This window comes from Pseudophryne corroboree (assembly GCF_028390025.1).
Source record: "Pseudophryne corroboree isolate aPseCor3 chromosome 3 unlocalized genomic scaffold, aPseCor3.hap2 SUPER_3_unloc_3, whole genome shotgun sequence".
NCBI classification, from domain to species: domain Eukaryota; kingdom Metazoa; phylum Chordata; class Amphibia; order Anura; family Myobatrachidae; genus Pseudophryne; species Pseudophryne corroboree.
The window spans coordinates 25,290-50,802 of record NW_026967519.1 but is presented as its reverse complement, the minus strand read 5'-3'; the positions used below and the strand labels follow the sequence as shown (position 1 = coordinate 50,802).

Here is a 25,513-nt window from a genome sequence, read left to right as displayed (position 1 = left end):
GCACTACAATAGGTTGGTTCAAGTGAAAAGCGGATACCACCTTAGGGAGAAACTGGGGACGAGTCCTCAATTCTGCCCTATCCATACGGAAAATCAGATAAGGGATTTTACACGACAAAGCCGCCAATTCTGACACACGCCTGGCCGAAGCCAAGGCCAATAGCATGACCACTTTCCACGTGAGATATTTTAGATCCACGGTTTTAAGTGGCTCAAACCAATGTGATTTTAGGAAGCTCAACACCACGTTGAGATCCCAAGGTGCCACTGGAGGCACAAAAGGGGGCTGAATATGCAGCACTCCCTTTACAAATGTCTGAACTTCAGGCAGTGAAGCCAGTTCTTTTTGGAAGAAAATCGACAGAGCCGAAATCTGGACCTTAATGGAACCCAATTTTAGGCCCATAGTCACTCCTGACTGTAGGAAGTGCAGAAATCGACCCAGCTGAAATTCCTCAAATGGGGCCTTCCTGGCCTCACATCACGCAACATATTTTCGCCAAATACGGTGATAATGGTTTGCGGTTACTTCTTTCCTGGCTTTAATCAGCGTAGGAATGACTTCCTCCGGAATGCCCTTTTCTTTTAGGATTCGGTGTTCAACCGCCATGCCGTCAAACCCAGCCGCGGTAAGTCTTGGAACAGACAGGGCCCCTGCTGAAGCAGATCCTGTCTGAGCGGCAGAGGCCATGGGTCCTCTGATATCATTTCTTGAAGTTCTGGGTACCAAGCCGTTCTTTGCCAATCCGGAACCACGAGTATCGTTCGTACTCCTCATCTTCTTCTTATTCTCAGTACCTTTGGTATGAGAGGCAGAGGAGGGAACACATAAACCGACTGGTACACCCACGGTGTCACTAGAGCGTCCACAGCTATTGCCTGAGGGTCCCTTGACCTGGCGCAATCTCTCTCTAACTTTTTGTTTAGGCGGGACTCCATCATGTCCACCTGTGGCCTTTCCCAACGGTTTACAATCAGTTGGAAGACTTCTGGATGAAGTCCCCACTCTCCCGCGTGTAGGTCGTGTCTGCTGAGGAAGTCTGCTTCCCAGTTGTCCACTCCCGGAATGAACACTGCTAACAGTGCTAAGACGTGATTTTCCGCCCATCGGAGAATCCTTGTGGCTTCTGCCATCGCCATCCTGCTTCTTGTGCCGCCCTGTCGGTTTACATGGGCGACTGCCGTGATGTTGTCTGATTGGATCAATACCGGCTGGTTTTGAAGCAGGGGCCTTGCCTGACTTAGGGCATTGTAAATGGCCCTCAGTTCCAGAATATTTATGTGTAGGGAAGTCTCCTGACTTGACCAAAGTCCTTGGAAGTTTCTTCCCTGTGTGACTGCCCCCCAGCCTCGAAGGCTGGCATCCGTGGTCACCAGGACCCAGTCCTGTATGCCGAATCTGCGGCCCTCTTGAAGATGAGCACTCTGCAGCCACCACAGCAGAGATACCCTGGTCCTTGGAGACAGGGTTATCAGCCGATGCATCTGAAGATGCGATCCGGACCACTTGCCCAAGAGGTCCCACTGAAAAGTTCTTGCATGGAACCTGCCGAATGGAATTGCTTCGTAGGAAGCTACCATTTTTCCCAGGACTCGTGTGCAGTGATGCACCGATACCTGTTTTGGTTTCAGGAGGCCTCTGACTAGAGATGACAGCTCCATGGCTTTCTCCTGCGGGAGAAACACTTTTTTCTGGTCTGTGTCCAGAACCATCCCCAGGAACAGTAGACGTGTCGTAGGAACCAGCTGTGACTTTGGAATGTTTAGAATCCATCCGTGCTGTTGTAGCACTTCCCGAGATAGTGCTACCCCGACCAACAACTGCTCCTTGGACCTCGCCTTTATCAGGAGATCGTCCAAGTATGGGATAATTAAAACTCCCTTTTTTCGAAGGAGTATCATCATTTCTGCCATTACCTTGGTAAACACCCTCGGTGCCGTGGACAGCCCAAACGGCAGCGTCTGGAATTGGTAATGGCAATCCTGTACCACAAATCTGAGGTACTCCTGGTGAGGATGGTAAATGGGGACATGCAAGTAAGCATCCTTGATGTCCAGGGATACCATGTAATCCCCCTCGTCCAGGCTTGCAATCACCGCCCTGAGCGATTCCATCTTGAACTTGAATTTTTTTATGTATATGTTCAAGGATTTCAAATATAAAATGGGTCTCACCGAACCGTCCGGTTTCGGTACTTCAAAAATTGTGGAATAGTAACCCCGTCCTTGTTGAAGTAGGGGCACCTTGACTATCACCTGCTGGGAATACAGCTTGTGAATTGCCTCTAGCACAGCCTCCCTGCCCGAGGGAGTTGTCGGCAAGGCAGATTTGAGGAAACGGCGGGGGGGAGACGTCTCAAATTCCAGCTTGTACCCCTGAGATACTACTTGAAGGATCCAGGGATCCACCTGTGAGCGAGCCCACTGATCGCTGAAATTTTTGAGGCGGCCCCCAACCGTACCTGGCTCCGCCTGTGAAGCCCCACCGTCATGCGGCGGACTTGGAGGAAGCGGGGGAGGACTTTTGTTCCTGGGAACCGGCTGTTTGTTGCAGCTTTTTTCCCCTACCTCTGCCTCTGGGCAGAAAGGACCCTCCTTTTCCCCGCCTGCTTTTCTGGGGTCGAAAGGACTGTACCTGATAATACGGCGCTTTCTTAGGCTGTGAGGGAACATGGGGCAAAAATGCTGACTTCCCAGCTGTTGCTGTGGAAACTAGGTCTGAGAGACCATCCCCGAATAACTCCTCACCCTTATAAGGCAAATCCTGGCAGAAATGGACATTGCACTTATTTTAGATGCCAGCCGGCAGATCTCCCTCTGTGCATCTCTCATGTATAAGACTGAGTCTTTAATATGCTCTATGGTTAGCAATATAGTGTCCCTGTCTAGGGTGTCAATATTTTCCGACAGGGAGTCTGACCACGCAGCTGCAGCACTGCACATCCATGCTGAAGCAATAGCTGGTCTCAGTATAATGCCTGAATGTGTATTTACAGTGATGAGCGGGTTCGGTTTTACTCGGTTTTACTCGGTTCTCAAAACAGAACCTTATGGGCTATCCAAAACACGTGACATCCGTGAGCCAATAAGATGCCGTTTTGAGAACCGAGTAAAACCGAGTAAAACCGAACCCGCTCATCACTAATTTACAGACTTTAGGATCGCCTCCTGCTTTCTATCAGCAGGCTCCTTTAGGGCGGCCGGAGACGGTAGTGCCACCTTCTTTGACAAGCGTGTGAGCGCTTTATCCACCCTAGGGGGTGTCTCCCAACGTGACCTATCCTCTGGCGGGAAAGGGTACGCCATTAGTAACTTTTTAGAAATTACCAATTTTTTATCGGGGAAAGCCCACGCTTCTTCACACTTCATTTAATTCTTCAGATGGGAGAAAAACCACTGGTAGTTTTTTCTCCCCAAACATAATACCCTTTTTTGTGGTACCTGGGGTAATATCAGAAATGTGTAAATACATTTTTCATTGCCTCAATCATGTAACGAGTGGCCCTATTGGACATTACATTAGTCTCTTCGTCGTCGACACTGGTATCAGTATCCGTGTCGACATCTGTGTCTGCCATCTGAGGTAGCGGGCGCTTTAGAGCCCCTGATGGCCTTTGAGACGCCTGGGCAGGCACGAGCTGAGAAGCCGGCTGTCCCGCATTTGGCATGTCGTAAAAAATTTTTATGTAAGGAGTCGACACTTTCACGTAATTCCTTCCATAAGTCCATCCACTCAGGTGTCCGCCCCGCAGGGGGTGACATAACATTTATAGGCATCTGCTCCGCCTCCACATAAGCCTCCTCATCAAACATGTCGACACAGCCGTACCGACACACCGCACACACACAGGGAATGCTCTGACAGAGGACAGGACCCCACAAAGCCCTTTGGGGAGACAGAGAGAGAGAGTATGCCAGCACACACCAGAGCGCTATATAATACAGGGACTAACTGAATTATATCCCCTTATAGCTGCTATAATAATTATACTGCGCCTAAATTTAGTGCCCCCCCTCTCTTTTTTACCCTTCTGTAGTGTAGACTGCAGGGGAGAGCCAGGGAGCTTCCTTCCAGCGGAGCTGTGAGGGAGAAATGGCGCCAGTGTGCTGAGGGAGATAGCCCCGTCCCTTTTTCGGCTGACTTCTCCCTCGTTTTTGAAACTCTGGCAGGGGTATTAATTTACACCTATATAGCCTCTGGGGCTATATATGGTGTAGATTTGCCAGCCAAGGTGTGTAATATTGCCCTCAGGGCGCCCCCCCCCCAGCGCCCTGCACCCATCAGTGACCGGAGTGTGAGGTGTACATGAGGAGCAATGGCGCACAGCTGCAGTGCTGTGCGCTACCTTGGTGAAGACTGAAGTCTTCTGCCGCCAATTTTCCGGACCATCTTCTTGCTTCTGGCTCTGTAAGGGGGGCGGTGGCGCGGCTCCGGGAACGAACACCAAGGACGGGTCCTGCGGTCGATCCCTCTGGAGCTAATGGTATCCAGTAGCCTAAGAAGCCCAAGCTAGCTGCAAGCAGGTAGGTTCGCTTCTTCTCCCCTTAGTCCCTCGTTGCAGTGAGCCTGTTCCCAGCAGATCTCACTGTAAAATAAAAAACCTAAAATATACTTTCTTTCTAGGAGCTCAGGAGAGCCCCTAGTGTGCATCCAGCTCGGCCGGGCACAAGATTCTAACTGAGGTCTGGAGGAGGGTCATAGTGGGAGGAGCCAGTGCACACCAGGTAGTCCTAAAGCTTTCTTTAGTTGTGCCCAGTCTCCTGCGGAGCCGCTATTCCCCATGGTCCTTACGGAGTTCCCAGCATCCACTAGGACGTCAGAGAAATTAGAGTGTTGTTGTAGGTGGGGAATAATTAATCAATTCATAATCTAACTACAGTATTTGCTGGCGTATAAGATGACTTTTTTGCTCTGAAAAACATGCCTCCAAGTGGGGGGGGGGGGTCGTCTTATACGCCAGGTGCACTTCAGTTGGGATAGACATAGCTGCCATAGTGGCCTTCCGATACTCGCCCGGTGCCCATAGTGGCCTCCCGATGCCCGGCCACCTCATTCTACATACCATCCAGTATCGCGCGGTATCCAGTGCGGCCGCGGCGGGTCACTAGTGCCAATTACAGGGAGATGCAGGGACTGGCCGGAGGCGCTGCGGTCGCGTTGTGGCCGTACAATGGTGACAATGACAGGTACTGTAATGGCACTAATAGTAATGGCACTCATGTGACACCGGTAACAATAAATGCACACAGGGGTATACTTTTATACATTTTACAACTTTCTCCTCGCCCCCTCCCCCCTTCTTATGCATACCTTGATAAATACTCCCTATCCAAATCTCTTATCAGATCATAATATACAGTATGTCACAAATCTGATGTTCTTTTACGTTTTATTTGGTGTGTGGAAGGGGGTAGTCTTATACGGCGAGTATATAACAAACTCTATATTTTGAGTGGAAATGTTGGGGGTCGTCTTATACGCCGGCAAATACGGGTATATATATATTTATTAAAGATATATTCGATATTGATTGTGAAACTCTAAAATCGACGTTGTGCACAATAATGCTACCACCTTTCCTCTGGTAGCACGCCCCCATACATGGCTACAATTTCTTTTGGGTAGACATTGTGAATGGGATGTAACCGTCGAATTGAACTTGTGCGGGAACGTTTGTCTGTCTGCCCCTCACCTTTCCTGTCAGCAGCTGGATGACCTCCACAGTGAGGTTTAATATCCTTTCAGTCACATGACTCCTGTCCTTGTCCATCCTCCGTGACATCATTTATGTGACTTCTAGTAAAGGGTCTCCGGTTCCTCACAGCTAAATGGCCTAAGAAAAAATGTAATAATTAAAATATCAGAGAGAGTTTACAAGTACCATAGTCATACAGCAACTCTGTATTACTATCTGCATAATTCATTCTTCTAGTCTCACACATTAAGATTCCTTATAGAGCTCTGGGGGAGATTCATTCAGGCTTAAGGTCTGAATACACACACAGACCAGTCTGATACTTAATCCCAAATTGGAACTTTTAAAATAAATAAATCCCATCTCTTTGACCTACTCGCAGTCATCCGCATTGTCAGATCTGGAGCTGCGACTCCCTCCCGTCATAGCTGCCTGAGATGAGACTGGAGTGCGGCCGGAGGCGTTACTTCCCTGACAGTGCAGAAAACACTAATGATCGCAGCACAATGGAAATGTATTGAAGTTAATGGGTGGACTGTGCAGCTAATGAGGCCCCAGGTGGCTTCCGGCATCTGACCTGCTCCATGAAACAGACGCAAACTATATAAATATAATCTTATCTCCAAACATATAGATAAAAGTGCCCATCCCCAATTGTTCATCCCAGAGACAATGTGGCGTGTAAAGTGTGCTGATAAGCAGTGCGCCTGCTGTGTTCCTATATACGGATAAATGGGGGCGCTATTCCCATTTGCCACCAATTGAGTGCCATCATTATCAGCTTCACATGACCCGGTTCCCATCACTCTGGGGGCGTGTCCAGCGTTCCCCGAGCTGCTGAGCTGCCACCGGACCCTTCCAGCACTGATTAGATGACGTGCACATTTCCTCCCCCAACCTTCCCTCTCCGCAGGACACTGGCGTTAGTAGGTTGGATGGTGGAGTAGTGCCCGAGAAGAGGGAAGAGGAGGGGGGGGGGGGGGGGGGGGGATTGGCTTGGAAGTGTCGACTTTTTGGCTGTTGACCCTTTGACCCGAATGGCCTTTTGACCTAAGTACACCAGAGTACATTGCATCCGAGAAGTATTCAAAGCGCTTCACTTTTTCCACCTTTTGTTATGCAACAGCCTTATTCCAAAATTGAACAAATTCTTTTCTCTCGAAATTCTACACAATACCCCATAATGACAACATGAAAAAAGTTTTTTAGATTTTTTGCAAATTTATTACAAATAAAAAACTAAGAAATCACATGTACACAAGTATTCACAGCCTTTGCCATGAAGCTCAAAAAGGAGATTTATGGTAGACTTAACATTGTTAAATCTCTTTCTGCGAGGTACACTGGATTCCACAGGGAAAACATCGGGTGTAGAGTGGATCCAGAGAAGCACCAACAAGCTAAAGCTTTAGGCTGTCCCAGGAAGTATTGGGGGGGCTCCTCTATAACCCCGCCTCCAGGCACTGTGAGCTCAGTTTTGTTAACCAGTTCAATGCAGGAGAAGGTAAAAGAAAATAAGAATTTACTTACCGATAATTCTATTTCTCGGAGTCCGTAGTGGATGCTGGGGTTCCGAAAGGACCATGGGGAATAGCGGCTCCGCAGGAGACAAGGCACAAAAAGTAAAGCTTTAGGATCAGGTGGTGTGTACTGGCTCCTCCCCCTATGACCCTCCTCCAAGCCTCAGTTAGGATACTGTGCCCGGACGAGCGTACACAATAAGGAAGGATTTTGAATCCCGGGTAAGACTCATACCAGCCACACCAATCACACCGTACAACTTGTGATCTGAACCCAGTTAACAGTATGATAACAGAGGAGCCTCTGAAAAGATGGCTCACTACAACAATAACCCGATGTAGTTAACAATAACTATGTACAAGTATTGCAGACAATCCGCACTTGGGATGGGCGCCCAGCATCCACTACGGACTCCGAGAAATAGAATTATCGGTAAGTAAATTCTTATTTTCTCTATCGTCCTAGTGGATGCTGGGGTTCCGAAAGGACCATGGGGATTATACCAAAGCTCCCAAACGGGCGGGAGAGTGCGGATGACTCTGCAGCACCGAATGAGAGAACTCCAGGTCCTCCTTAGCCAGGGTATCAAATTTGTAGAATTTTACAAACGTGTTCTCCCCTGACCACGTAGCCGCTAGGCAAAGTTGTAATGCCGAGACTCCTCGGGCAGCCGCCCAAGATGAACCCACCTTCCTTGTGGAGTGGGCATTCACAGATTTTGGTTGTGGCAGGCCTGCCACATAATGTGCAAGCTGAATTGTACTACAAATCCAACGAGCAATAGTCTGCTTAGACGCAGGAGCGCCCAACCTGTTGGGAGCATATAGTATAAACAGTGAGTCAGATTTTCTGACTCCAGCGGTCCTTGAAATGTATATTTTTAGAGCTCTGACAACGTCCAACAACTTGGAGTCCTCCAAGTCGCTTGTAGCCGCAGGCACCACAATAGGCTGGCTCAGGTGAAACGCTGATACCACCTTAGGGAGAAAATGCGGACGAGTCCGCAGTTCTGCCCTGTCCGAATGGAAAATCAGATATGGGCTTTTGTAAGATAAAGCTGCCAGTTCTGACAGTCTCCTGGCCGAAGCCAGGGCTAGTAGCATGGTCACTTTCCATGTGAGATATTTCAAATCCACATTTTTTAGTGGCTCAAACCAATGAGATTTGAGAAAATCCAATACTACATTAAGATCCCACGGTGCCACTGGAGGCACCACCGGGGACTGTATATGCAGTACTCCCTTGACAAAGGTCTGGACTTCAGGAACTGAAGCCAATTCTTTCTGAAAGAAAAATCGACAGGGCCGAAATTTGAACCTTAATAGATCCCAATTTGAGACCCATAGACAATCCTGTTTGCAGGAAATGTAGGAATCGACCCAGTTGAAATTCCTCCGTCGAGGCCCTCCGAGCCTCGCACCACGCAACATATTTTCTCCAAATACGGTGATAATGTTGTGCGGTCACTTCCTTTCTTGCTTTAATCAAGGTAGGAATGACTTCTTCCGGAATGCCCTTTTCCTTTAGGATCCGGCGTTCAACCGCCATGCCGTCAAACGCAGCCGCGGTAAGTCTTGAAACAGACAGGGTCCTTGCTGAAGCAGGTCCCTTCTCAGAGGTAGAGGCCACGGATCCTCCGTGAGCATCTCTTGAAGTTCCGGGTACCAAGTCCTTCTTGGCCAATCCGGAGCCACGAGTATCGTTCTTACGCCTCTTTGCCGTATAATTCTCAATACTTTTGGTATGAGAGGCAGAGGAGGAAACACATACACTGACTGGTACACCCAAGGAGTTACCAGCGCGTCCACAGCTATTGCCTGCGGATCTCTTGACCTGGCGCAATACCTGTCCAGTTTTTTGTTGAGGCGAGACGCCATCATGTCCACCATTGGTCTTTCCCAACGGGTTACAAGCATGTGGAAAACTTCTGGATGAAGTCCCCACTCTCCCGGGTGAAGGTCGTGTCTGCTGAGGAAGTCTGCTTCCCAGTTGTCCACTCCCGGGATGAACACTGCTGACAGTGCTATCACATGATTTTCCGCCCAGCGAAGAATCCTTGTAGCTTCTGCCATCGCCCTCCTGCTTCTTGTGCCGCCCTGTCTGTTTACGTGGGCGACTGCCGTGATGTTGTCCGACTGGATCAGCACCGGTTGTCCTTGAAGCAGAGGTTCTGCCTGGCTTAGAGCATTGTAGATTGCTCTTAGTTCCAGAATGCTTATGTGAAGAGACGTCTCCAGAGTCGACCACACGCCCTGGAAGTTTCTTCCCTGTGTGACTGCTCCCCAGCCTCTCAGGCTGGCATCCGTGGTCACCAGGATCCAATCCTGTATGCCGAATCTGCGGCCCTCCAATAGATGAGCACTCTGCAACCACCATAGAAGGGATACCCTTGTCCGCGGAGACAGGGTTATCCTCTTGTGCATCTGAAGATGCGACCCGGACCATTTGTCCAGCAGATCCCACTGGAAAATTCTTGCGTGGAATCTGCCGAATGGAATTTCTTCGTAAGAAACCACCATTTTTCCCAGGACTCTTGTGCATTGATGTACAGACACCTTTCCTGGTTTTAGGAGGTTCCTGACAAGTTCGGATAACTCCTTGGCTTTCTCCTCCGGGAGAAATACCTTTTTCTGAACCGTGTCCAGAATCATCCCTAGGAACAGCAGACGTGTTGTCGGGATTAACTGGGATTTTGGAATATTCAGAATCCACCCGTGCTGCTTTAGCACTAATTGAGACAGTGCTACTCCCATCTCTAGCTGTTCTCTGGACCTTGCCCTTATTAGGAGATCGTCCAAGTATGGGATAATTAATACGCCTTTTCTTCGAAGAAGAATCATCATCTCGGCCATTACCTTGGTAAAGACCCGAGGTGCCGTGGACAATCCAAACGGCAGCGTCTGAAACTGATAGTGACAGTTCTGTACGACGAACCTGAGGTACCCCTGGTGTGAGGGGTAAATTGGAACGTGGAGATACGCATCCTTGATGTCCAAGGATACCATAAAGTCCCCCTCTTCCAGGTTCGCTATCACCGCTCTGAGTGACTCCATCTTGAACTTGAACTTTTTTATGTACAGGTTCAAGGACTTCAGATTTAGAATAGGTCTTACCGAGCCATCCGGCTTCGGTACCACAAATAGAGTGGAATAATACCCCTTTCCTTGTTGTAAAGGGGGTACCTTGACTATCACCTGCTGAGAGTACAGCTTGTGAATGGCTTCCAAGACCGTCACCCTGTCGGAGGGGGACGTTGGTAAAGCAGACTTCAGGAAACGGCGAGGTGGAGACGTCTCGAATTCCAACCTGTAACCCTGAGATATTATCTGCAGGATCCAGGGTTCCACTTGCGAGTGAGCCCCCTGCGCGCTGAAATTCTTGAGACGACCCCCCACCGCCCCCGAGTCCGCTTGAGAGACCCCAGCGTCATGCTGAGGCTTTTGCAGAAGCGGGGGAGGGCTTCTGTTCCTGGGAAGGAGCTGCCTGCTGCAGTCTCTTCCCCCTTCCTCTGCCTCGTGGCAGATATGAATAGCCCTTTGCTCTCTTGTTTTTAAAGGAACGAAAGGGCTGGGGCTGAAAAGCCGGTGTCTTTTTCTGTTGGGGAGTGACCTGAGGTAAAAAATAAGAATTTACTTACCGATAATTCTATTTCTCGGAGTCCGTAGTGGATGCTGGGGTTCCTGAAAGGACCATGGGGAATAGCGGCTCCGCAGGAGACAGGGCACAAAAAGTAAAGCTTTCCGATCAGGTGGTGTGCACTGGCTCCTCCCCCTATGACCCTCCTCCAGACTCCAGTTAGGTACTGTGCCCGGACGAGCGTACACAATAAGGGAGGAATTTTGAATCCCGGGTAAGACTCATACCAGCCACACCAATCACACTGTACAACCTGTGATCTGAACCCAGTTAACAGTATGATAACAGCGGAGCCTCTGAAAAGATGGCTCACAACAACAATAACCCGATTTAGTTAGCAATAACTATGTACAAGTATTGCAGATAATCCGCACTTGGGATGGGCGCCCAGCATCCACTACGGACTCCGAGAAATAGAATTATCGGTGAGTAAATTCTTATTTTCTCTATCGTCCTTGTGGATGCTGGGGTTCCTGAAAGGACCATGGGGATTATACCAAAGCTCCCAAACGGGCGGGAGAGTGCGGATGACTCTGCAGCACCGAATGAGAGAACTCCAGGTCCTCTTTTGCCAGGGTATCAAATTTGTAGAATTTTACAAACGTGTTCTCCCCCGACCACGTAGCTGCTCGGCAAAGTTGTAATGCCGAGACCCCTCGGGCAGCCGCCCAAGATGAGCCCACCTTCCTTGTGGAATGGGCCTTAACAGATTTAGACTGTGGCAGGCCTGCCACAGAATGTGCAAGTTGAATTGTGCTACCAATCCCACGAGCAATCGACTGCTTAGAAGCAGAAGCACCCAGCATTGTTGGGTGCATACAGGATAAACAGCAAGTCAGATTTCCTGACTCCAGCCAACCTGGAAACTATATTTTCAGGGCCCTGATAACATCCAGCAACTTGGAGTCCTCCAAGTCCCTAGTAGCCGCAGGTACCACAATAAGCTGGTTCAGGTGAAACGCTGACACCACCTTAAGGAGAAACTGGGGACGAGTCCGCAGCTTTGCTCTGTCCGAATGGACAATCAGATATGGCTTTGTGAGATAAAGCCGCCAATTCTGACACTCGCCTGGCCGAGGCCAGGACCAACAGCATGGTCATTTTCCATGTGAGATATATCAAATCCACAGATTTGAGTTGTTTAAACCAATGTGATTTTTTAGGAATCCCAAAACTACGTTGAGATCGCCCAGTGCCACTGGAGACATCAAAGGGGCTGTATATGCAGTACTCCCTTAACAACTTCTGGACTTCAGGAACTGAAGCCAATTTCTTTCTGGAAGAAAATCAACAGGCCGAAATTTGAACCTTAATGGACCCAATTTGAGACCCATAGACACTCCTGTTTGCAGGAAATGTAGAAATTAACCTAGTTGAAATTCTTCCGTGGAGCCTTCCTGGACTCACACCCTGGCACATATTTTCACCTAAGTGGTGATAATGTTGTGCGGTCACCTCCTTCCTGGCTCTGACCAGGGTAGGGATGACCTCTTCCGGAATGCCTCTTTCCCTTAGGATCCGGCGTTCACCCGCCTTGGCGTCAACGCAGCTGCGGTAAGTCCCGGAACAGACACGGTTCTTGCCGAATCAAGACCCTTCTTAGTATCTCTTGAAGTTCCGGGAACCAAGTCCTTCTTGGCCAAACCGGAGCCACGAGTATAGTTCTTACTCCTCTCCTTCCTATCATTTTCAATACATTGGGTATGAAAAGCAGAGGATGGAACACATACACCGACTGGTACACCGACGGTGTTACCAGAGCGTCCCAGCTATTGCCTGAGTGTCTCTTGACCTGGCGCTTCAGGTGGGACGCCATCATAACCACCTTTGGTCTTTCCCAACGGTTTACAATCATGTGGAAACTTCCAGATTAAGTTTCCACTTTTCCGGGTGGAATTCATTTATGCTGAGGAAATCTTCCCAGTTGCCCACTCCCGGAATGAACACTGCTGACAGTGTTATCACATGATTTTCCGCCCAGCGAAGAATCCTTGCTGTCATTGCCCTCCTGCTTCTTGTGTCGCCCCGTCTGATAACGTGGGCGACCGCCATGATGATGTCCTACTGGATCAGCACCGGTTGACTTTGAAGCAGGAGTCTTCCTAGGCTCAGAGCATTGTAAATTGCCCTTAGCTCCAGTATATTCATGTGGAGAGAAGTCCCCAGACTTGACCACACTTCCTTGGAAATTTTTTTTCCTTGTGTGACTACTCCCCAGCCTCTCAGGCTGGTATCCGTGGTCCCCAGAACACAGTCCTGAATGCTGAGTGTGCTGCCCTCTAAAAGATGAGCACTCTGCAGCCCCCACAGAAGAGACACCCTTGTCCTTGGAGACAGGATTATCCGCTGATGCATCTGAAAATGCGATCCGGACCATTCGTCCAGCAAATCCCCTGAGATCTGCCGAATGGAATCGCTTCGTAAGAAGCCACCATTTTTCCCAGGACTCCTGTGCATTGATGCACTGATACTTGGCCTGGTTTTAGGAGGTTTCTGACTAGGTCGAATAACTCCTTGGCTTTTTCCTCCCGGAGGAACACCTTTTTCTGGACTATGCCCAGAATCATTCCTAGGAACAGCAGACGTATCGTCGGAAAACAGCTGCGATTCTTGGAATATTTAGAATCCAGTCGTGCTGTCGTAGAACTACTTTAGATAGTGCTCTTCCGACCTCCAACTGTTCTCTGGAACTTGCCCTTTTCAGGATATCGTCCAAGTAAGGGATAATTTAGATGCCTTTTTTCTTTGAAGAAACATCTTTTCGGCCATTACCTTGGTAAAAGGCCCGGGGTGCCGTGGATAATTCAAACGGCATCGTCTGAAACTGATATTGACAGTTCTGTACCACGAACCAGAGGTACCCTTGTTGAGAAGGGCAAATTTGGACATGGAGGTAATCCTTGATGTCCAGGGACACCATATAGTCCCCTTTTTTCTGGTTCGCTATCACTGCTCTGAGTGACTCCATCTCGATTTGAACCTTTTATGTAAGTGTTCAAAGATTTCAGTTTAGACTATGTCTCACCAAGCCGTCTGGCGTCAGTACCACAATATAGTGTGGAAAAATAATACCCTTTTCCTTGTTGTAGGAGGGGTACTTTGATTATCACCTGCTGGATATACAGCTTGTGAATTGTTTCCTCCCTGTCGGAGGGAGCCGTTGGTAAAGCAGACTTCAGAAACCTGCGAGGAGAAGATGTCTCGACTCTCCAATCTGTACCCCTGGGATAATACTTGTACTATCTAGGGGTCAACCTGCGAGTGATCCCACTGCGCGCTGAGACTCTTGAGACTACCCCCCCACCTTGAGTCCGCTTGCATGGCCCCAGCGTCTTGCTGAGGACTTGGCAGACGCGGTGGAGGGCTTCTTTTCCTGGGAAGGGGCTGCCTGCTGCAGTCTACTTCCCTTACCTCTATGTCTGGGCAGATATGACTGGCCTTTTGCCTGCATGCCCTCATGGGAAAGGAAGGATTGAGGCTGAAAAGACGGTGTCTTTTTCAGCTGAGATGTAACTTGGGGTAAAAAGGTTGGATTTCCCAGCTGTTGCCGTGGTCCCCAGGTCCGATGGACCGACCCCAACTAACTCCTTCCCTTTATACGGCAATACTTCCATGTGCCGTATGGGATCTGTATCACCTGACCACTGTCGTGTCCATGACATCTTCTGGGTGATATGGACAACGTACTTATCTTGATGCCAGAGAGCAAATATCCCTCTGTGCATCTCACGTACATATATATAGAATGCATCCTATTAAATGCTCTATATGAATAAAATATTTTCAGTCAGGGAATCCGACCAAGCCAACCCAGCACTGCATCTCCAGGCTGATGGCGATCGCTGGTCGCAGTATAACCACCGTATGTGTGTATATACTTTTTAGGATATCTTTCCAGCTTCCTATCAGCTGGCTCCTTGAGGGCGGCCGTATCTGGAGACGGTAACGCCACTTGATAAGCGTGTGAGCGCCTTATCACCCTAAGGGGTGTTTCCCAACGCGCCCTAATTTCTGGCGGGAAAGGGTATAACGCCAATATTTGCTATCGGGGTAACCCCACGCATCATCACACACTTCATTTTATTTTATCTGATTCAGGAAAAACTACAGGTAGTTTTTTCACTCCCACATAATACCCTTTTTTGTGGTACTTGTAGTATCAGAAATATGCAACACCTCCTTCATTGCCCTTAACGTGTGGCCCTAATGAGAAATACGTTTGTTTATTCACCGTCGACACTGGATTCAGTGTCCGTGTCTGTGTCTGTGTCGACCGACTGAGGTAAATGGGCGTTTTTAACGCCCCCGACGGTGTTTCTGAGACGCCTGGACCGGTACTAATAGTTTGTCGGCCGTCTCACGTCGTCAACCGACCTTGCAGCGTGTTGACATTCTCACGTAATTCTCTAAATAAGCCATCCATTCCGGTGTCGACTCCCTAGAGAGTGACATCACCATTACAGGCAATTTCTCCGCCTCCTCACCAACATCGTCCTCATACATGTCGACACACACGTACCGACACACAGCACACACACCGGGAATGCTCTGACAGAGGACAGGACCCACACTAGCCCTTTGGGGAGACAGAGGGAGAGTTTGCCAGCACACACCAAAACGCTATAATTATATAGGGACAACCTTATATAAGTGTTTTCCCTTATAGCATCTTTATATATATCTCAATATCGCCAAAATCAGTGCCCCCCCTCTCTGTTTTAACCCTGTTTCTGTAGTGCAGTGCAGGGGAGAGCCTGGGAGCCTTCTCTCCAGGCTTTCTGTGAGAGAAAATGGCGCTGTGTGCTGAGGAGATAGGCCCCGCCCCTTTTTCGGCGGGCTCGTCTCCCGCTATTTAGTGAATCTTGGCAGGGGTTAAATATCTCCATATAGCCTCTGGGGGCTATATGTGAGGTATTTTTCGCCAAAAAAGGTTTTCATTTGCCTCCCAGGGCGCCCCCCTCCCAGCGCCCTGCACCCTCAGTGACTGCCGTGTGAAGTGTGCTGAGAGGAAAATGGCGCACAGCTGCAGTGCTGTGCGCTACCTTTAGAAGACTGCAGGAGTCTTCAGCCGCCGATTCTGGACCTCTTCTTACTTCAGCATCTGCAAGGGGGCCGGCGGCGCGGCTCCGGTGACCATCCAGGCTGTACCTGTGATCGTCCCTCTGGAGCTGATGTCCAGTAGCCAAGAAGCCAATCCATCCTGCACGCAGGTGAGTTCACTCCTTCTCCCCTAAGTCCCTCGTTGCAGTGATCCTGTTGCCAGCAGGACTCACTGTAAAATAAAAAACCTAAGCTAAACTTTCTCTAAGCAGCTCTTTAGGAGAGCCACCTAGATTGCACCCTTCTCGGCCGGGCACAAAAATCTAACTGGAGTCTGGAGGAGGGTCATAGGGGGAGGAGCCAGTGCACACCACCTGATCGGAAAGCTTTACTTTTTGTGCCCTGTCTCCTGCGGAGCCGCTATTCCCCATGGTCCTTTCAGGAACCCCAGCATCCACAAGGACGATAGAGAAAGGTGGATTTCCCGGCTGTAGCCGTGGCCACCAAATCCGATAGACCGACCCCAAATAACTCCTCCCCTTTATACGGCAAAACTTCCATATGCCGTTTTGAGTCCGCATCACCTGACCACTGTCGCGTCCATAAATTTCTTCTGGCCGAAATGGACATAGCACTTACCCGTGATGCCAGTGTGCAAATATCCCTCTGTGCATCACGCATATAAAGAAAAGCATCCTTTATCTGCTCTAAAGACAGTAAAATACTGTCCCTATCCAGGGTATCAATATTTTCAATCAGGGACTCTGACCAAGCTACCCCAGCACTGCACATCCAGGCTGTCGCTATAGCTGGTCGTAGTATAACACCTGTATGTGTGTATATACTTTTTTGGATATTTTCCAGCCTCCTATCTGCTGGATCTTTAAGTGCGGCCGTCTCAGGAGAGGGTAACGCCACTTGTTTTGATAAGCGTGTGAGCGCCTTGTCCACCCTAGGAGGTGTTTCCCAGCGCGCCCTAACCTCTGGCGGGAAAGGGTATAAAGCCAATAACTTTTTTGAAATTAGCAGTTTTTTTATCGGGGGTAACCCACGCTTCATCACACACCTCATTTAATTCATCTGATTCGGGAAAAACTGTAGGTAGTTTTTTCGCACCCCACATAATACCCTGTTTTGCGGTACTTGTAGTATCAGAAATATGTAACGCCTCCTTCATTGCCAAAATCATATAACGTGTGGCCCTACTGGAAAATACGGTTGATTCGTCACCGTCGCCACTGGAGTCAGTGCCTGTGTCTGGGTCCGTGTCGACCGACTGAGGTAACGGGCGTTTTACAGCCCCTGACGGTGTTTGAGGTGCCTGGACAGGTGCTGATTGATTGTCCGGCCGTCTCATGTCGTCAACCGACTGCTTCAGCGTGTTGACACTATCACGTAATTCCATAAATAAAGCCATCCATTCTGGTGTCGACTCCCTAGGGGGTGACATCCCCATATTTGGCAATTGCTCCGCCTCCACACCAATATCGTCCTCATCCATGTCGACACACACGTACCGACACACAGCAGACACACAGGGAATGCTCTTATAGAAGACAGGACCCCACTAGCCCTTTGGGGAGACAGAGGGAGAGTTTGCCAGCACACACCAAAAGCGCTATATATGACAGGGATAGCCTTATAATAAGTGCTCCCTTATAGCTTTATATATATATATATATTTTTGCCACAATTTTGCCCCCCCTCTCTTGTTTTACCCTGTTTCTGTAGTGCAGTGCAGGGGAGAGCCTGGGAGCCTTCCTGACCAGCGGAGCTGTGTGAGGAAAATGGCGCTGTGTGCTGAGGAGATAGGCCCGCCCCTTTTTCGGCGGGCTCGTCTCCCGCTCTTCAACGGATTCTGGCAGGGGTTAAATATCTCCATATAGCCCCCGGAGGCTATATGTGAGGTATTTTTTGCCAAATAAAAGGTTTTCATTGCTGCCCAGGGCGCCCCCCCCCCCAGCGCCCTGCACCCTCCGTGACCGCAGTGTGAAGTGTGCTGAGAGCAATGGCGCACAGCTGCAGTGCTGTGCGCTACCTTAAGAAGACTGAGGAGTCTTCTGCCGCCGATTTCTGGACCTCTTCTCCTTTCGGCATCTGCAAGGGGGCCGGCGGCGCGGCTCCGGTGACCCATCCAGGCTGTACCTGTGATCGTCCCTCTGGAGCTAATGTCCAGTAGCCTAAGAAGCCAATCCATCCTGCACGCAGGTGAGTTCACTTCTTCTCCCCTAAGTCCCTCGATGCAGTGATCCTGTTGCCAGCAGGACTCACTGTAAAATAAAAAACCTAAACTAAACTTTTCTAAGCAGCTCTTTAGGAGAGCCACCTAGATTGCACCCTTCTCGGACGGGCACAAAAACCTAACTGAGGCTTGGAGGAGGGTCATAGGGGGAGGAGCCAGTACACACCACCTGATCCTAAAGCTTTACTTTTTGTGCCTTGTCTCCTGCGGAGCCGCTATTCCCCATGGTCCTTTCGGAACCCCAGCATCCACTAGGACGATAGAGAAAAGGCAGATGTTAGTCACATAGAACCACATTCTCACGACAGGAGAAGGTACCAGTGGCTAATGCCATACAAACCCATAGAAGCTAGGTGCGTCAGGGTGGTCGCCCAGTGGAACCCAGTGTACCTCACAGAAAGATTTAACAATGGTTAGTCTACCACAAATCCCCTGTTCTGCAGCAGGGAACACTGTGTTCCACAGGGAAAACGTCGGGTGATATCCTAAAGCAGTTCCTCAAGGGAGGGGACGCGCCTTAGCGGGTATGAGAACCCGGCGTCCAAAGGAAGCATGCTCTGAGGCGGAAGTATCAAAGGCATAGAACCTTATGAACGTGTTCACTGAGGACCACGTAGCCACCTTGCACAATTGTTCCGTGGATGTGCCACGGTGTTCCGCCTACGAAGGTCCACCAGACCGAGTAGAATGTGCTTTAATGTCAACAGGAGCTGGGAGTCCAGCATGCGCATAGGCTTGTGCTATCACCATTCTAATCGATCTGGCCAAGGTTTGCTTATTCGCAGGCCAGCCACGTTTGTGGGAACCATATAGTACGAAAAGGTTATCCGACCTCCTAATAGAGGCAGTCCTTTCCACATAAACACGGAGAGCCCTTACCACATCCGTAGACCGCTCTTTGGGAGATAAGTCAGAAGAGATAAAGGCCGGAACAACAAGCTCTTGGTTAAGGTGATATGATGACACCACCTTAGGTAAATAACCAGGGAGAGTTCTAAGAACTACCCGGTTATGATGAAATATCAGACAGGCGCTTTGTCCTGTCGTCCACCCTAAGTCCAACACCCTTCTAGCAGAGCCAAAAGCCAGTAGAAACAGGACCTTGGTCGTGAGCCATTTTAGGTCCACCATCTCAAGAGGTTCAAATGGAGACTCTTGCAGGGCTTTCAGAACAATAGACAGATCCCATGGAGCCACAGAAGGGACAATGGGAGGCTGAATTCTTAAACACACCCTGAGTGAATGTATGAACTTCAGGAATAGATGCAATCTTTTTCTGAAACCAAACAGACAACAAGGTAGATAAATGAACCTTGAGGGAGGCCAGATGAAGGCCTAAACCCAGGTCTTGTTGTAGAAAAGCCAAGATTCTAGAAGTTTTGAATCTGTAGGCATCAAAATTCTTATCAGCACACCAGGTGAAGTAAGAATTCCAGAATATAAAAAGTACTAAATTGCGCTATGAACTGGATTTTTTTAGCAGCTCAGTTCAAGATTTTCATATAGTGTAAAAGTAAAAAAGCGCTTGATATGTGTAAATATGTGTATGCGCAAAACCTGTGAAAAAAGAAAGATTAGTAAAAAATGTTTACAGCCCTTTTTGGACTATTTGGGACTGGATTGCAGTTCAGCCAAAAAGAAGATCAGGATAACTATCTACCCCTATCTAAATAATTAGTCCGTAAGTTGTAAATCACTGATATTTATATTAGGAGTATCTTACCCCTGTTCGTTCTTGCTTCTTAGCAGTGGTCCCGACACCCGTGGTACAAGGTGTTGTTGTTAGGTAGGCGGCTGATGTCTAGCCGCTCTTTGATCAGCGGCTGGTGGCTTTGATTGGCGGCTAGCTGGCTGCTAGTTCCCCGTCCAAGCGGCTGGCGGCATTAATTAGCGGCTGGCTGGCTGCTGGTTCCCCGTCCGTGTTCCACAGTCTGATTTTGCAAATTTGGTGCACAGTAGGGGTTCCTTAGTGTATAAACCAACGCCTTTCAGGCATAAGCCCTTCATCTAGGATTACTGATGGACTTCCTCAATCCCTTTTTATAGGATAAAAAAAACTTTATTCAAAAAACGGAAATTCAATTAAAACCAGGCGGTTACCATGTGTCCTGATTTTTTGTTAGGAGTGAAAAAGCGGAAAGCTGTCCATAAAATTACTTTTTTCTTTCGATGTTTATATGGTTTTGCGCAATTCTAATAAGGTGATATGTATATAATATATTTATACTAATTTATAAAAAGGCATTAAGTTCTATGTCAATGTTTAAACCCTTGGGAGTTAACGTATCCATGAAATAAATCCATTTGGTTTCTTTTTGTCTCAAAATTTGTGAAATGTCGCCTCCTCTCCAATTACTTTCCACCCTTTGTATGCCCATAAATTTTAACTTTGAAGCATCTTTAGTATGACAGTCTAAAAATTGTTTGGACACACTGTGGGTCTCCAAGCCTATTTTAGTATTTAGTATGTGCTCAGATATGCGAATCTTCAATTTTCTTTTAGTCTGTCCTATGTATCGGTGTCCACAAGGGCACTCTAACATGTAGATTACCTTTTCGGTGTCACAAGTAATTCTACCTTTTACACCAAATTCTTTTTTTGTGACATTGGATTTGAATTTCTTTATGGGCTGTACTGATGTTTGCTTGGTTGTCTTACATGCTACACATTTTAAGCAAAAGAAACTTCTCTGATTTTCCTTTAATTTGGTATCTTCAGATGGTAAATAACTTCTAACCAGACTCTGTTTTAGATTCTGTGCCTTTTTATATATGATCTGTGGTTTATCTTTGATCAGTGGTTTTAACTTGGTATCCAGTTGTAAAATATCTCCACGTTCCTGCATCCGGAGATCCACCTTGACGTAGAGAGAGGTCAGTTCGTCCAACGAATCCGGGAGTTCCCTAGTGACCAGCTCATCCTTCATGCGATCAGAGAGACCGTTCCAGAAAGCAGCTCTCAGGGCGTCATTATTCCAGCGAAGTTCAGAAGCAATGGTCTGAAAATGAACCACGTACTGGCCCACGGATCGGGAGCCCTGACGGATGCGTAGCAAGTCAGAAGAGGCCGTGGTCATCCTGCTGGGCTCGTCGAAAATTCTTCGGAAGGACGTGATGAACTCAGTGTAATTGGAAACCAATGAATCAGATCGTTCCCATAGTGGAGACACCCAATCCAATGCAGAACCTTCAAGCAAAGAAATAATATATGCCACCTTGGACCTGTCTGTGGGAAAATTATGTGCGAGTAGCTCGAAATGAACTTCGCATTGGTTTAAGAAACCGACAATTTTTGGGATTCCCATTATAATGGGAAGGAGTAGAGAGTTGAAGGCGCGGACTGATACCAGCCGATGATTGAACATTGCTGGGGGCGGCAACTGGTGCGGCTACAGGAATCGGGGCCAGAATTACAGAAGCTAAGAATGCTTGAATCTGATCCAGACGACCGGACAACTTCTGGAGGTACTGCATCACTTAGCCCTGTGTTGCTTCCTGACTTTGCACGCGGGAAGCCAAGTTCTGGATGGCACTTCAGTCTGTGTTCCGATCCCCCGAGTCCATGAGGCCTGAGTATACTATCACTGACCTGGTTTGGCGGTGTTGTGGACTCTGGGTTTCTTCCGGTGACCGGGAAGAGGAACCGCAACTGGGAAGCAGCAGAGACGGACGAATATAGGTTTTCCTCATGCAGGATTTGGTCGGCAGATAGGAGACACGTGTGGACGCTGGAGGTCTCCTGAAAGATAGAACTTGAAAAGGCGTTGATGAATCGGTGAAGAGTATCAGATGCTGGAGACACCAACCGCGCTTGAGAGCACTGGGTGCTTGGAGTCACCGAGGTGCTTGTAGGCGCTGAAGTGCTTGGAGACACGGAGGTGCTTGGAGGCACGGAGATCACAGCTTCTGTAGCAGAATAGATGATACTCAGGCGCCAGAGCTCTGCCCGGCGTCTGAATTTGAACTTCCCGCCAGCGTCTGATTGGAGAAGCGCTTGATGACGTCACCCGCACCTTCAGTGAACGCCGGGCGTACCAGTGACGTTCACACTATGAGCGCTGGACGGAGCGCCGCGAGCCGGGGACCGCCAGCGAGGACGGCCGCCCGGAGATCCAGCGCCCCCGGAGAGGCAATTACGGCGGCGGCGGCATGACAGTCTGGGCGTTGAGGAAGTAGAAGAGGACGCTCTGTCGACAGACCCTGCAGGTTTTAGAACCAATGCCATCTAGGCCACGCTGGAGCGACTAGAATTAGTATTCCTCCTTCTTGCTTGAACTTCCGCAGGACACTCGGCGGGAGTGACACTGGAGGGAACACGTATGGCAGCCGAAAGTTCCATGGAATGGCTAGTGCGTCCACTAACGCTGCTTGAGGATCCCTGTTCCTTGATCCCAAGACCGGAACTTTGTGATTGTGTCGAGACACCATCAGGTCTATGTCTGGTAGGCCCCACCTGTCCACTAGGAGTTGAAAGACTTCCGAATGAAGACTCCACTCTCCAGCATGTACGTTCTGGCGACTGAGGAAGTCCACTTCCCAGTTTAGGACGATCGGTATGAAAACTGACGATATTGCTGGCAGATGGCGTTCCACCCAACAAAGGATCTTTGACACTACCAACATTGCCATGCGGCTTCAAATGCCGCCTTGATGGTTTTTGTATGCCACCGTGGTGGCGTTGTCTGACTGTACTTGAACAGGTTGTTCTGTAGTAGAGGTGGGGCGAGGGTTAACGCATTGAACACCGCCAGCAACTCCAGAATGTTTATCGAAAGGAGTGATTCTTCTTTGGTCCAGCGACCCTGGAAATAGTGTTGCTCCAACACCGCACCCCATCCCCGCAGGCTGGTATCTGTTGTCAACAGGACCCAGTTGGGGATCCAGAAGGGATGACACCTGGTCAGTTGCTAAGCTAAAATACACTCCCCAGTGGGGGGGGCGGCATAGCGTTTGCACGGCTGCTAAAACTAGCGATCAACTCGGAATGACCCCCAATATATCCTATATTTGGTACACTTTTTCTTAACGAACACTGTCTGTACATGTACAATACTCAATTGTTTGTAAAACCACAGCGCTGTATACAGGCGGCTTTACAAGGGAGACCTTGCCCTGCAGTCCCGGAGACCAGCTGCAGCTATTCCTAAGATGACGCCCAGCGTCTCAGTCAGGGAGTGAGGGAGAGTGTGAGGAAGCTCCAGGGCGGGAAATCTGCAGTAGATGGTGCCCTGGACTGGGGGGGGAGGGGCTACAGGTCAAGTGCCGGCTCCCCTATGCTGGGCCTCACTGCCTGGTACTACGCAGCCTTACTAACAGGGGCGTTAGTACACCCGACCTGTACTCCTATGTCCTGGTGAATATAGTGGGGTCCCTGTGCGTAACAGCTGCGAAGATGGCGTCGCAGTCCATCTCCCTAGACTGCGATCGTAGCGCGATTTAGTGGAGGGTCCCGTCTGGGGGACCCTCTTACCTCCTCCCTGTAGCAGCCACGCGAACCAGAAGAGCGTCTGCAACCGTGTGCCTAGAACCAGAGATTATACGCCGCAAGTACCCACGAACTGAGCCGCGGGAGTATGCGACACCACTTGGGAGGTGACGGAGACGCAGCACTGAATGTCACTCTGATGTAGAGATGTGCCCTGCATCGCAGGGCACATCAGAGCAGCAGCGACGGGTGTTCGGTGCAGGGACCGCGTATTGGTTCCCTGCACCGGACCAGAGGCGGAGACGAGCAGAGCCGCAGCAGCGGCGCTTCAAACTTGGTGGTATTGGCAGCCAATCTGAAGCGCTGGCAGCGGGATTTCAAATCCAGCCCCGTCCACAAGCCAATCACGGCTCGCGGGGCGCCGGCCAATCACGGGTGGGTGCGGCGATCCAATTGGCGCTCACTGTGTAATAGGCCCCGCCCCCGGGTGTGATGTCAGATGCCGCCGGGAGCAAGAGAAGACGGGAGGCCGCGCTGAAGAACGGCGAAGAGCCGGGCGGTGCTGAAGAGGAGAGTACGCCGCGGGAAGAGCTCCGGTGGCTGCGGAAGAGGCCAGAAGACACCAGACTCTACAGAGAAGATGTCAAGCGGTGGCTGGACGCTGAGAAGAGGCGGCGGGACGAGCCAGCAGCAGAACAGCGCAGCTGAGGACCCGGAGAGGCCCCCAGGGGAGGAATGCAGAAGAGCCAACGAAACTCCCACCTGGTTCCTCTCCCACCGTAACAGGTAGGCCCTCGGTGAGGGCACCGGTTAATCCCTTCCTCCCTAGAGCACCAGGGATCGGGCATTAGGCCCGTGGGTACAGTCAGGCCAAAGGCCTGTGGCGCTGCAGACAGGCACTAGGCCCGTGGGTAATAGCAGGCATTAGGCCTGAGCTACATTAGAGGGCATTAGGCCCTAGTGATATAAGGTGACCCTGGTCACTGCCGAATGCCCGGCGGGTAGATGCTAGAATCAAGTGGGCTAAGGGACCTTTTCCGTAAAGGGGAGGAGTTACGACGCAAGGGGGAGGAGCTAGGCCAGCGGGATAGTTCCTCTACTATCCACGCCACCAACTATTACCTTTAGTAATTAGGTGCTGAGCGAAGCGGAGCGAGCGTACTTTTCGGGTACCCTGTTCGCCCGTAGCTCCTCCCCTAGAAACGTCACAAGGTCCCTTCAGCCACTCCGATATAGAACCAACCGAACGCGGCGCGGGACAACTGGCGCCCCCCATCCTGAGTCCACCTGCCATCACCCGCTCTCCTGTCACTCGCTGCCGCCGCCGAACCCCCCTCCCGCACAACACGTTGGCCGCGATGACAAGTTAATGTCCCAGCATGCTGCAGCTGCAACGCTTACCTGCAAGACGGGAACTCCAACTCCCGGCATGCAGCGCGGCGGCTGTATATACGGGGAGTGCGGTCACTGAGGCCTCATTACCAGACAGGGGCGGGGCCTCTGCTGGGGGCGGGACTGGTGACGTAATTCCCTCTTGTCCCGCCCCCATTGTATGACTGCCGCATGGTAGCGTCTAGGATGGCTTCGCCGGAAGGACCTAGGGCACGTCAGGCAGTGGGCGGTTTTGGGGGCGGAGTCGATAGAAGCGTCGCGCGCGCGTGATCATTTCTCTTCATCATAAAGACCACGTCCTTATGGCGAAGAGAAAATATACTCAACCACTGCCGCAGCAGTCACACTCCTGTATATGTGTCAGTGTCACACATGTATAGTACACACATAGCAGCAGCAGAATAGTCATTCTATACCCAGTCTCCCCCTCCCTTATTATACCTGCCCCATCCCTGTGCTCCCTGTATACTGCCCCACCCCACTATCCTGCACCCCACACACCCCTCCTCTTCTGCCTGCCCCCACATGCCCCCTCCTCCACTGTCTGCCCCCTACACGCCC

The 25,513-nt window shown here is 49.9% G+C and overlaps 1 protein-coding gene across 1 annotated transcript in view; it reads right to left on the bottom strand.

Annotated features, from left to right (window-relative positions):
- Positions 1 to 25,156, bottom strand: part of LOC134983999 (oocyte zinc finger protein XlCOF7.1-like) — a 166,758-nt gene extending 141,602 nt beyond the window's left edge. The window contains exons 1-2 of the mRNA XM_063949658.1: positions 24,962 to 25,156; positions 5,694 to 5,834 (exon numbers count right to left, since the gene is read on the bottom strand). Of these exons, the coding sequence (XP_063805728.1) occupies positions 5,694 to 5,786 (93 nt within the window). The 5' untranslated portion in view covers positions 5,787 to 5,834; positions 24,962 to 25,156. The remainder of the gene's footprint in view (positions 1 to 5,693; positions 5,835 to 24,961) is intronic.
- Between the last annotated feature and the right edge of the window lie 357 nt (positions 25,157 to 25,513).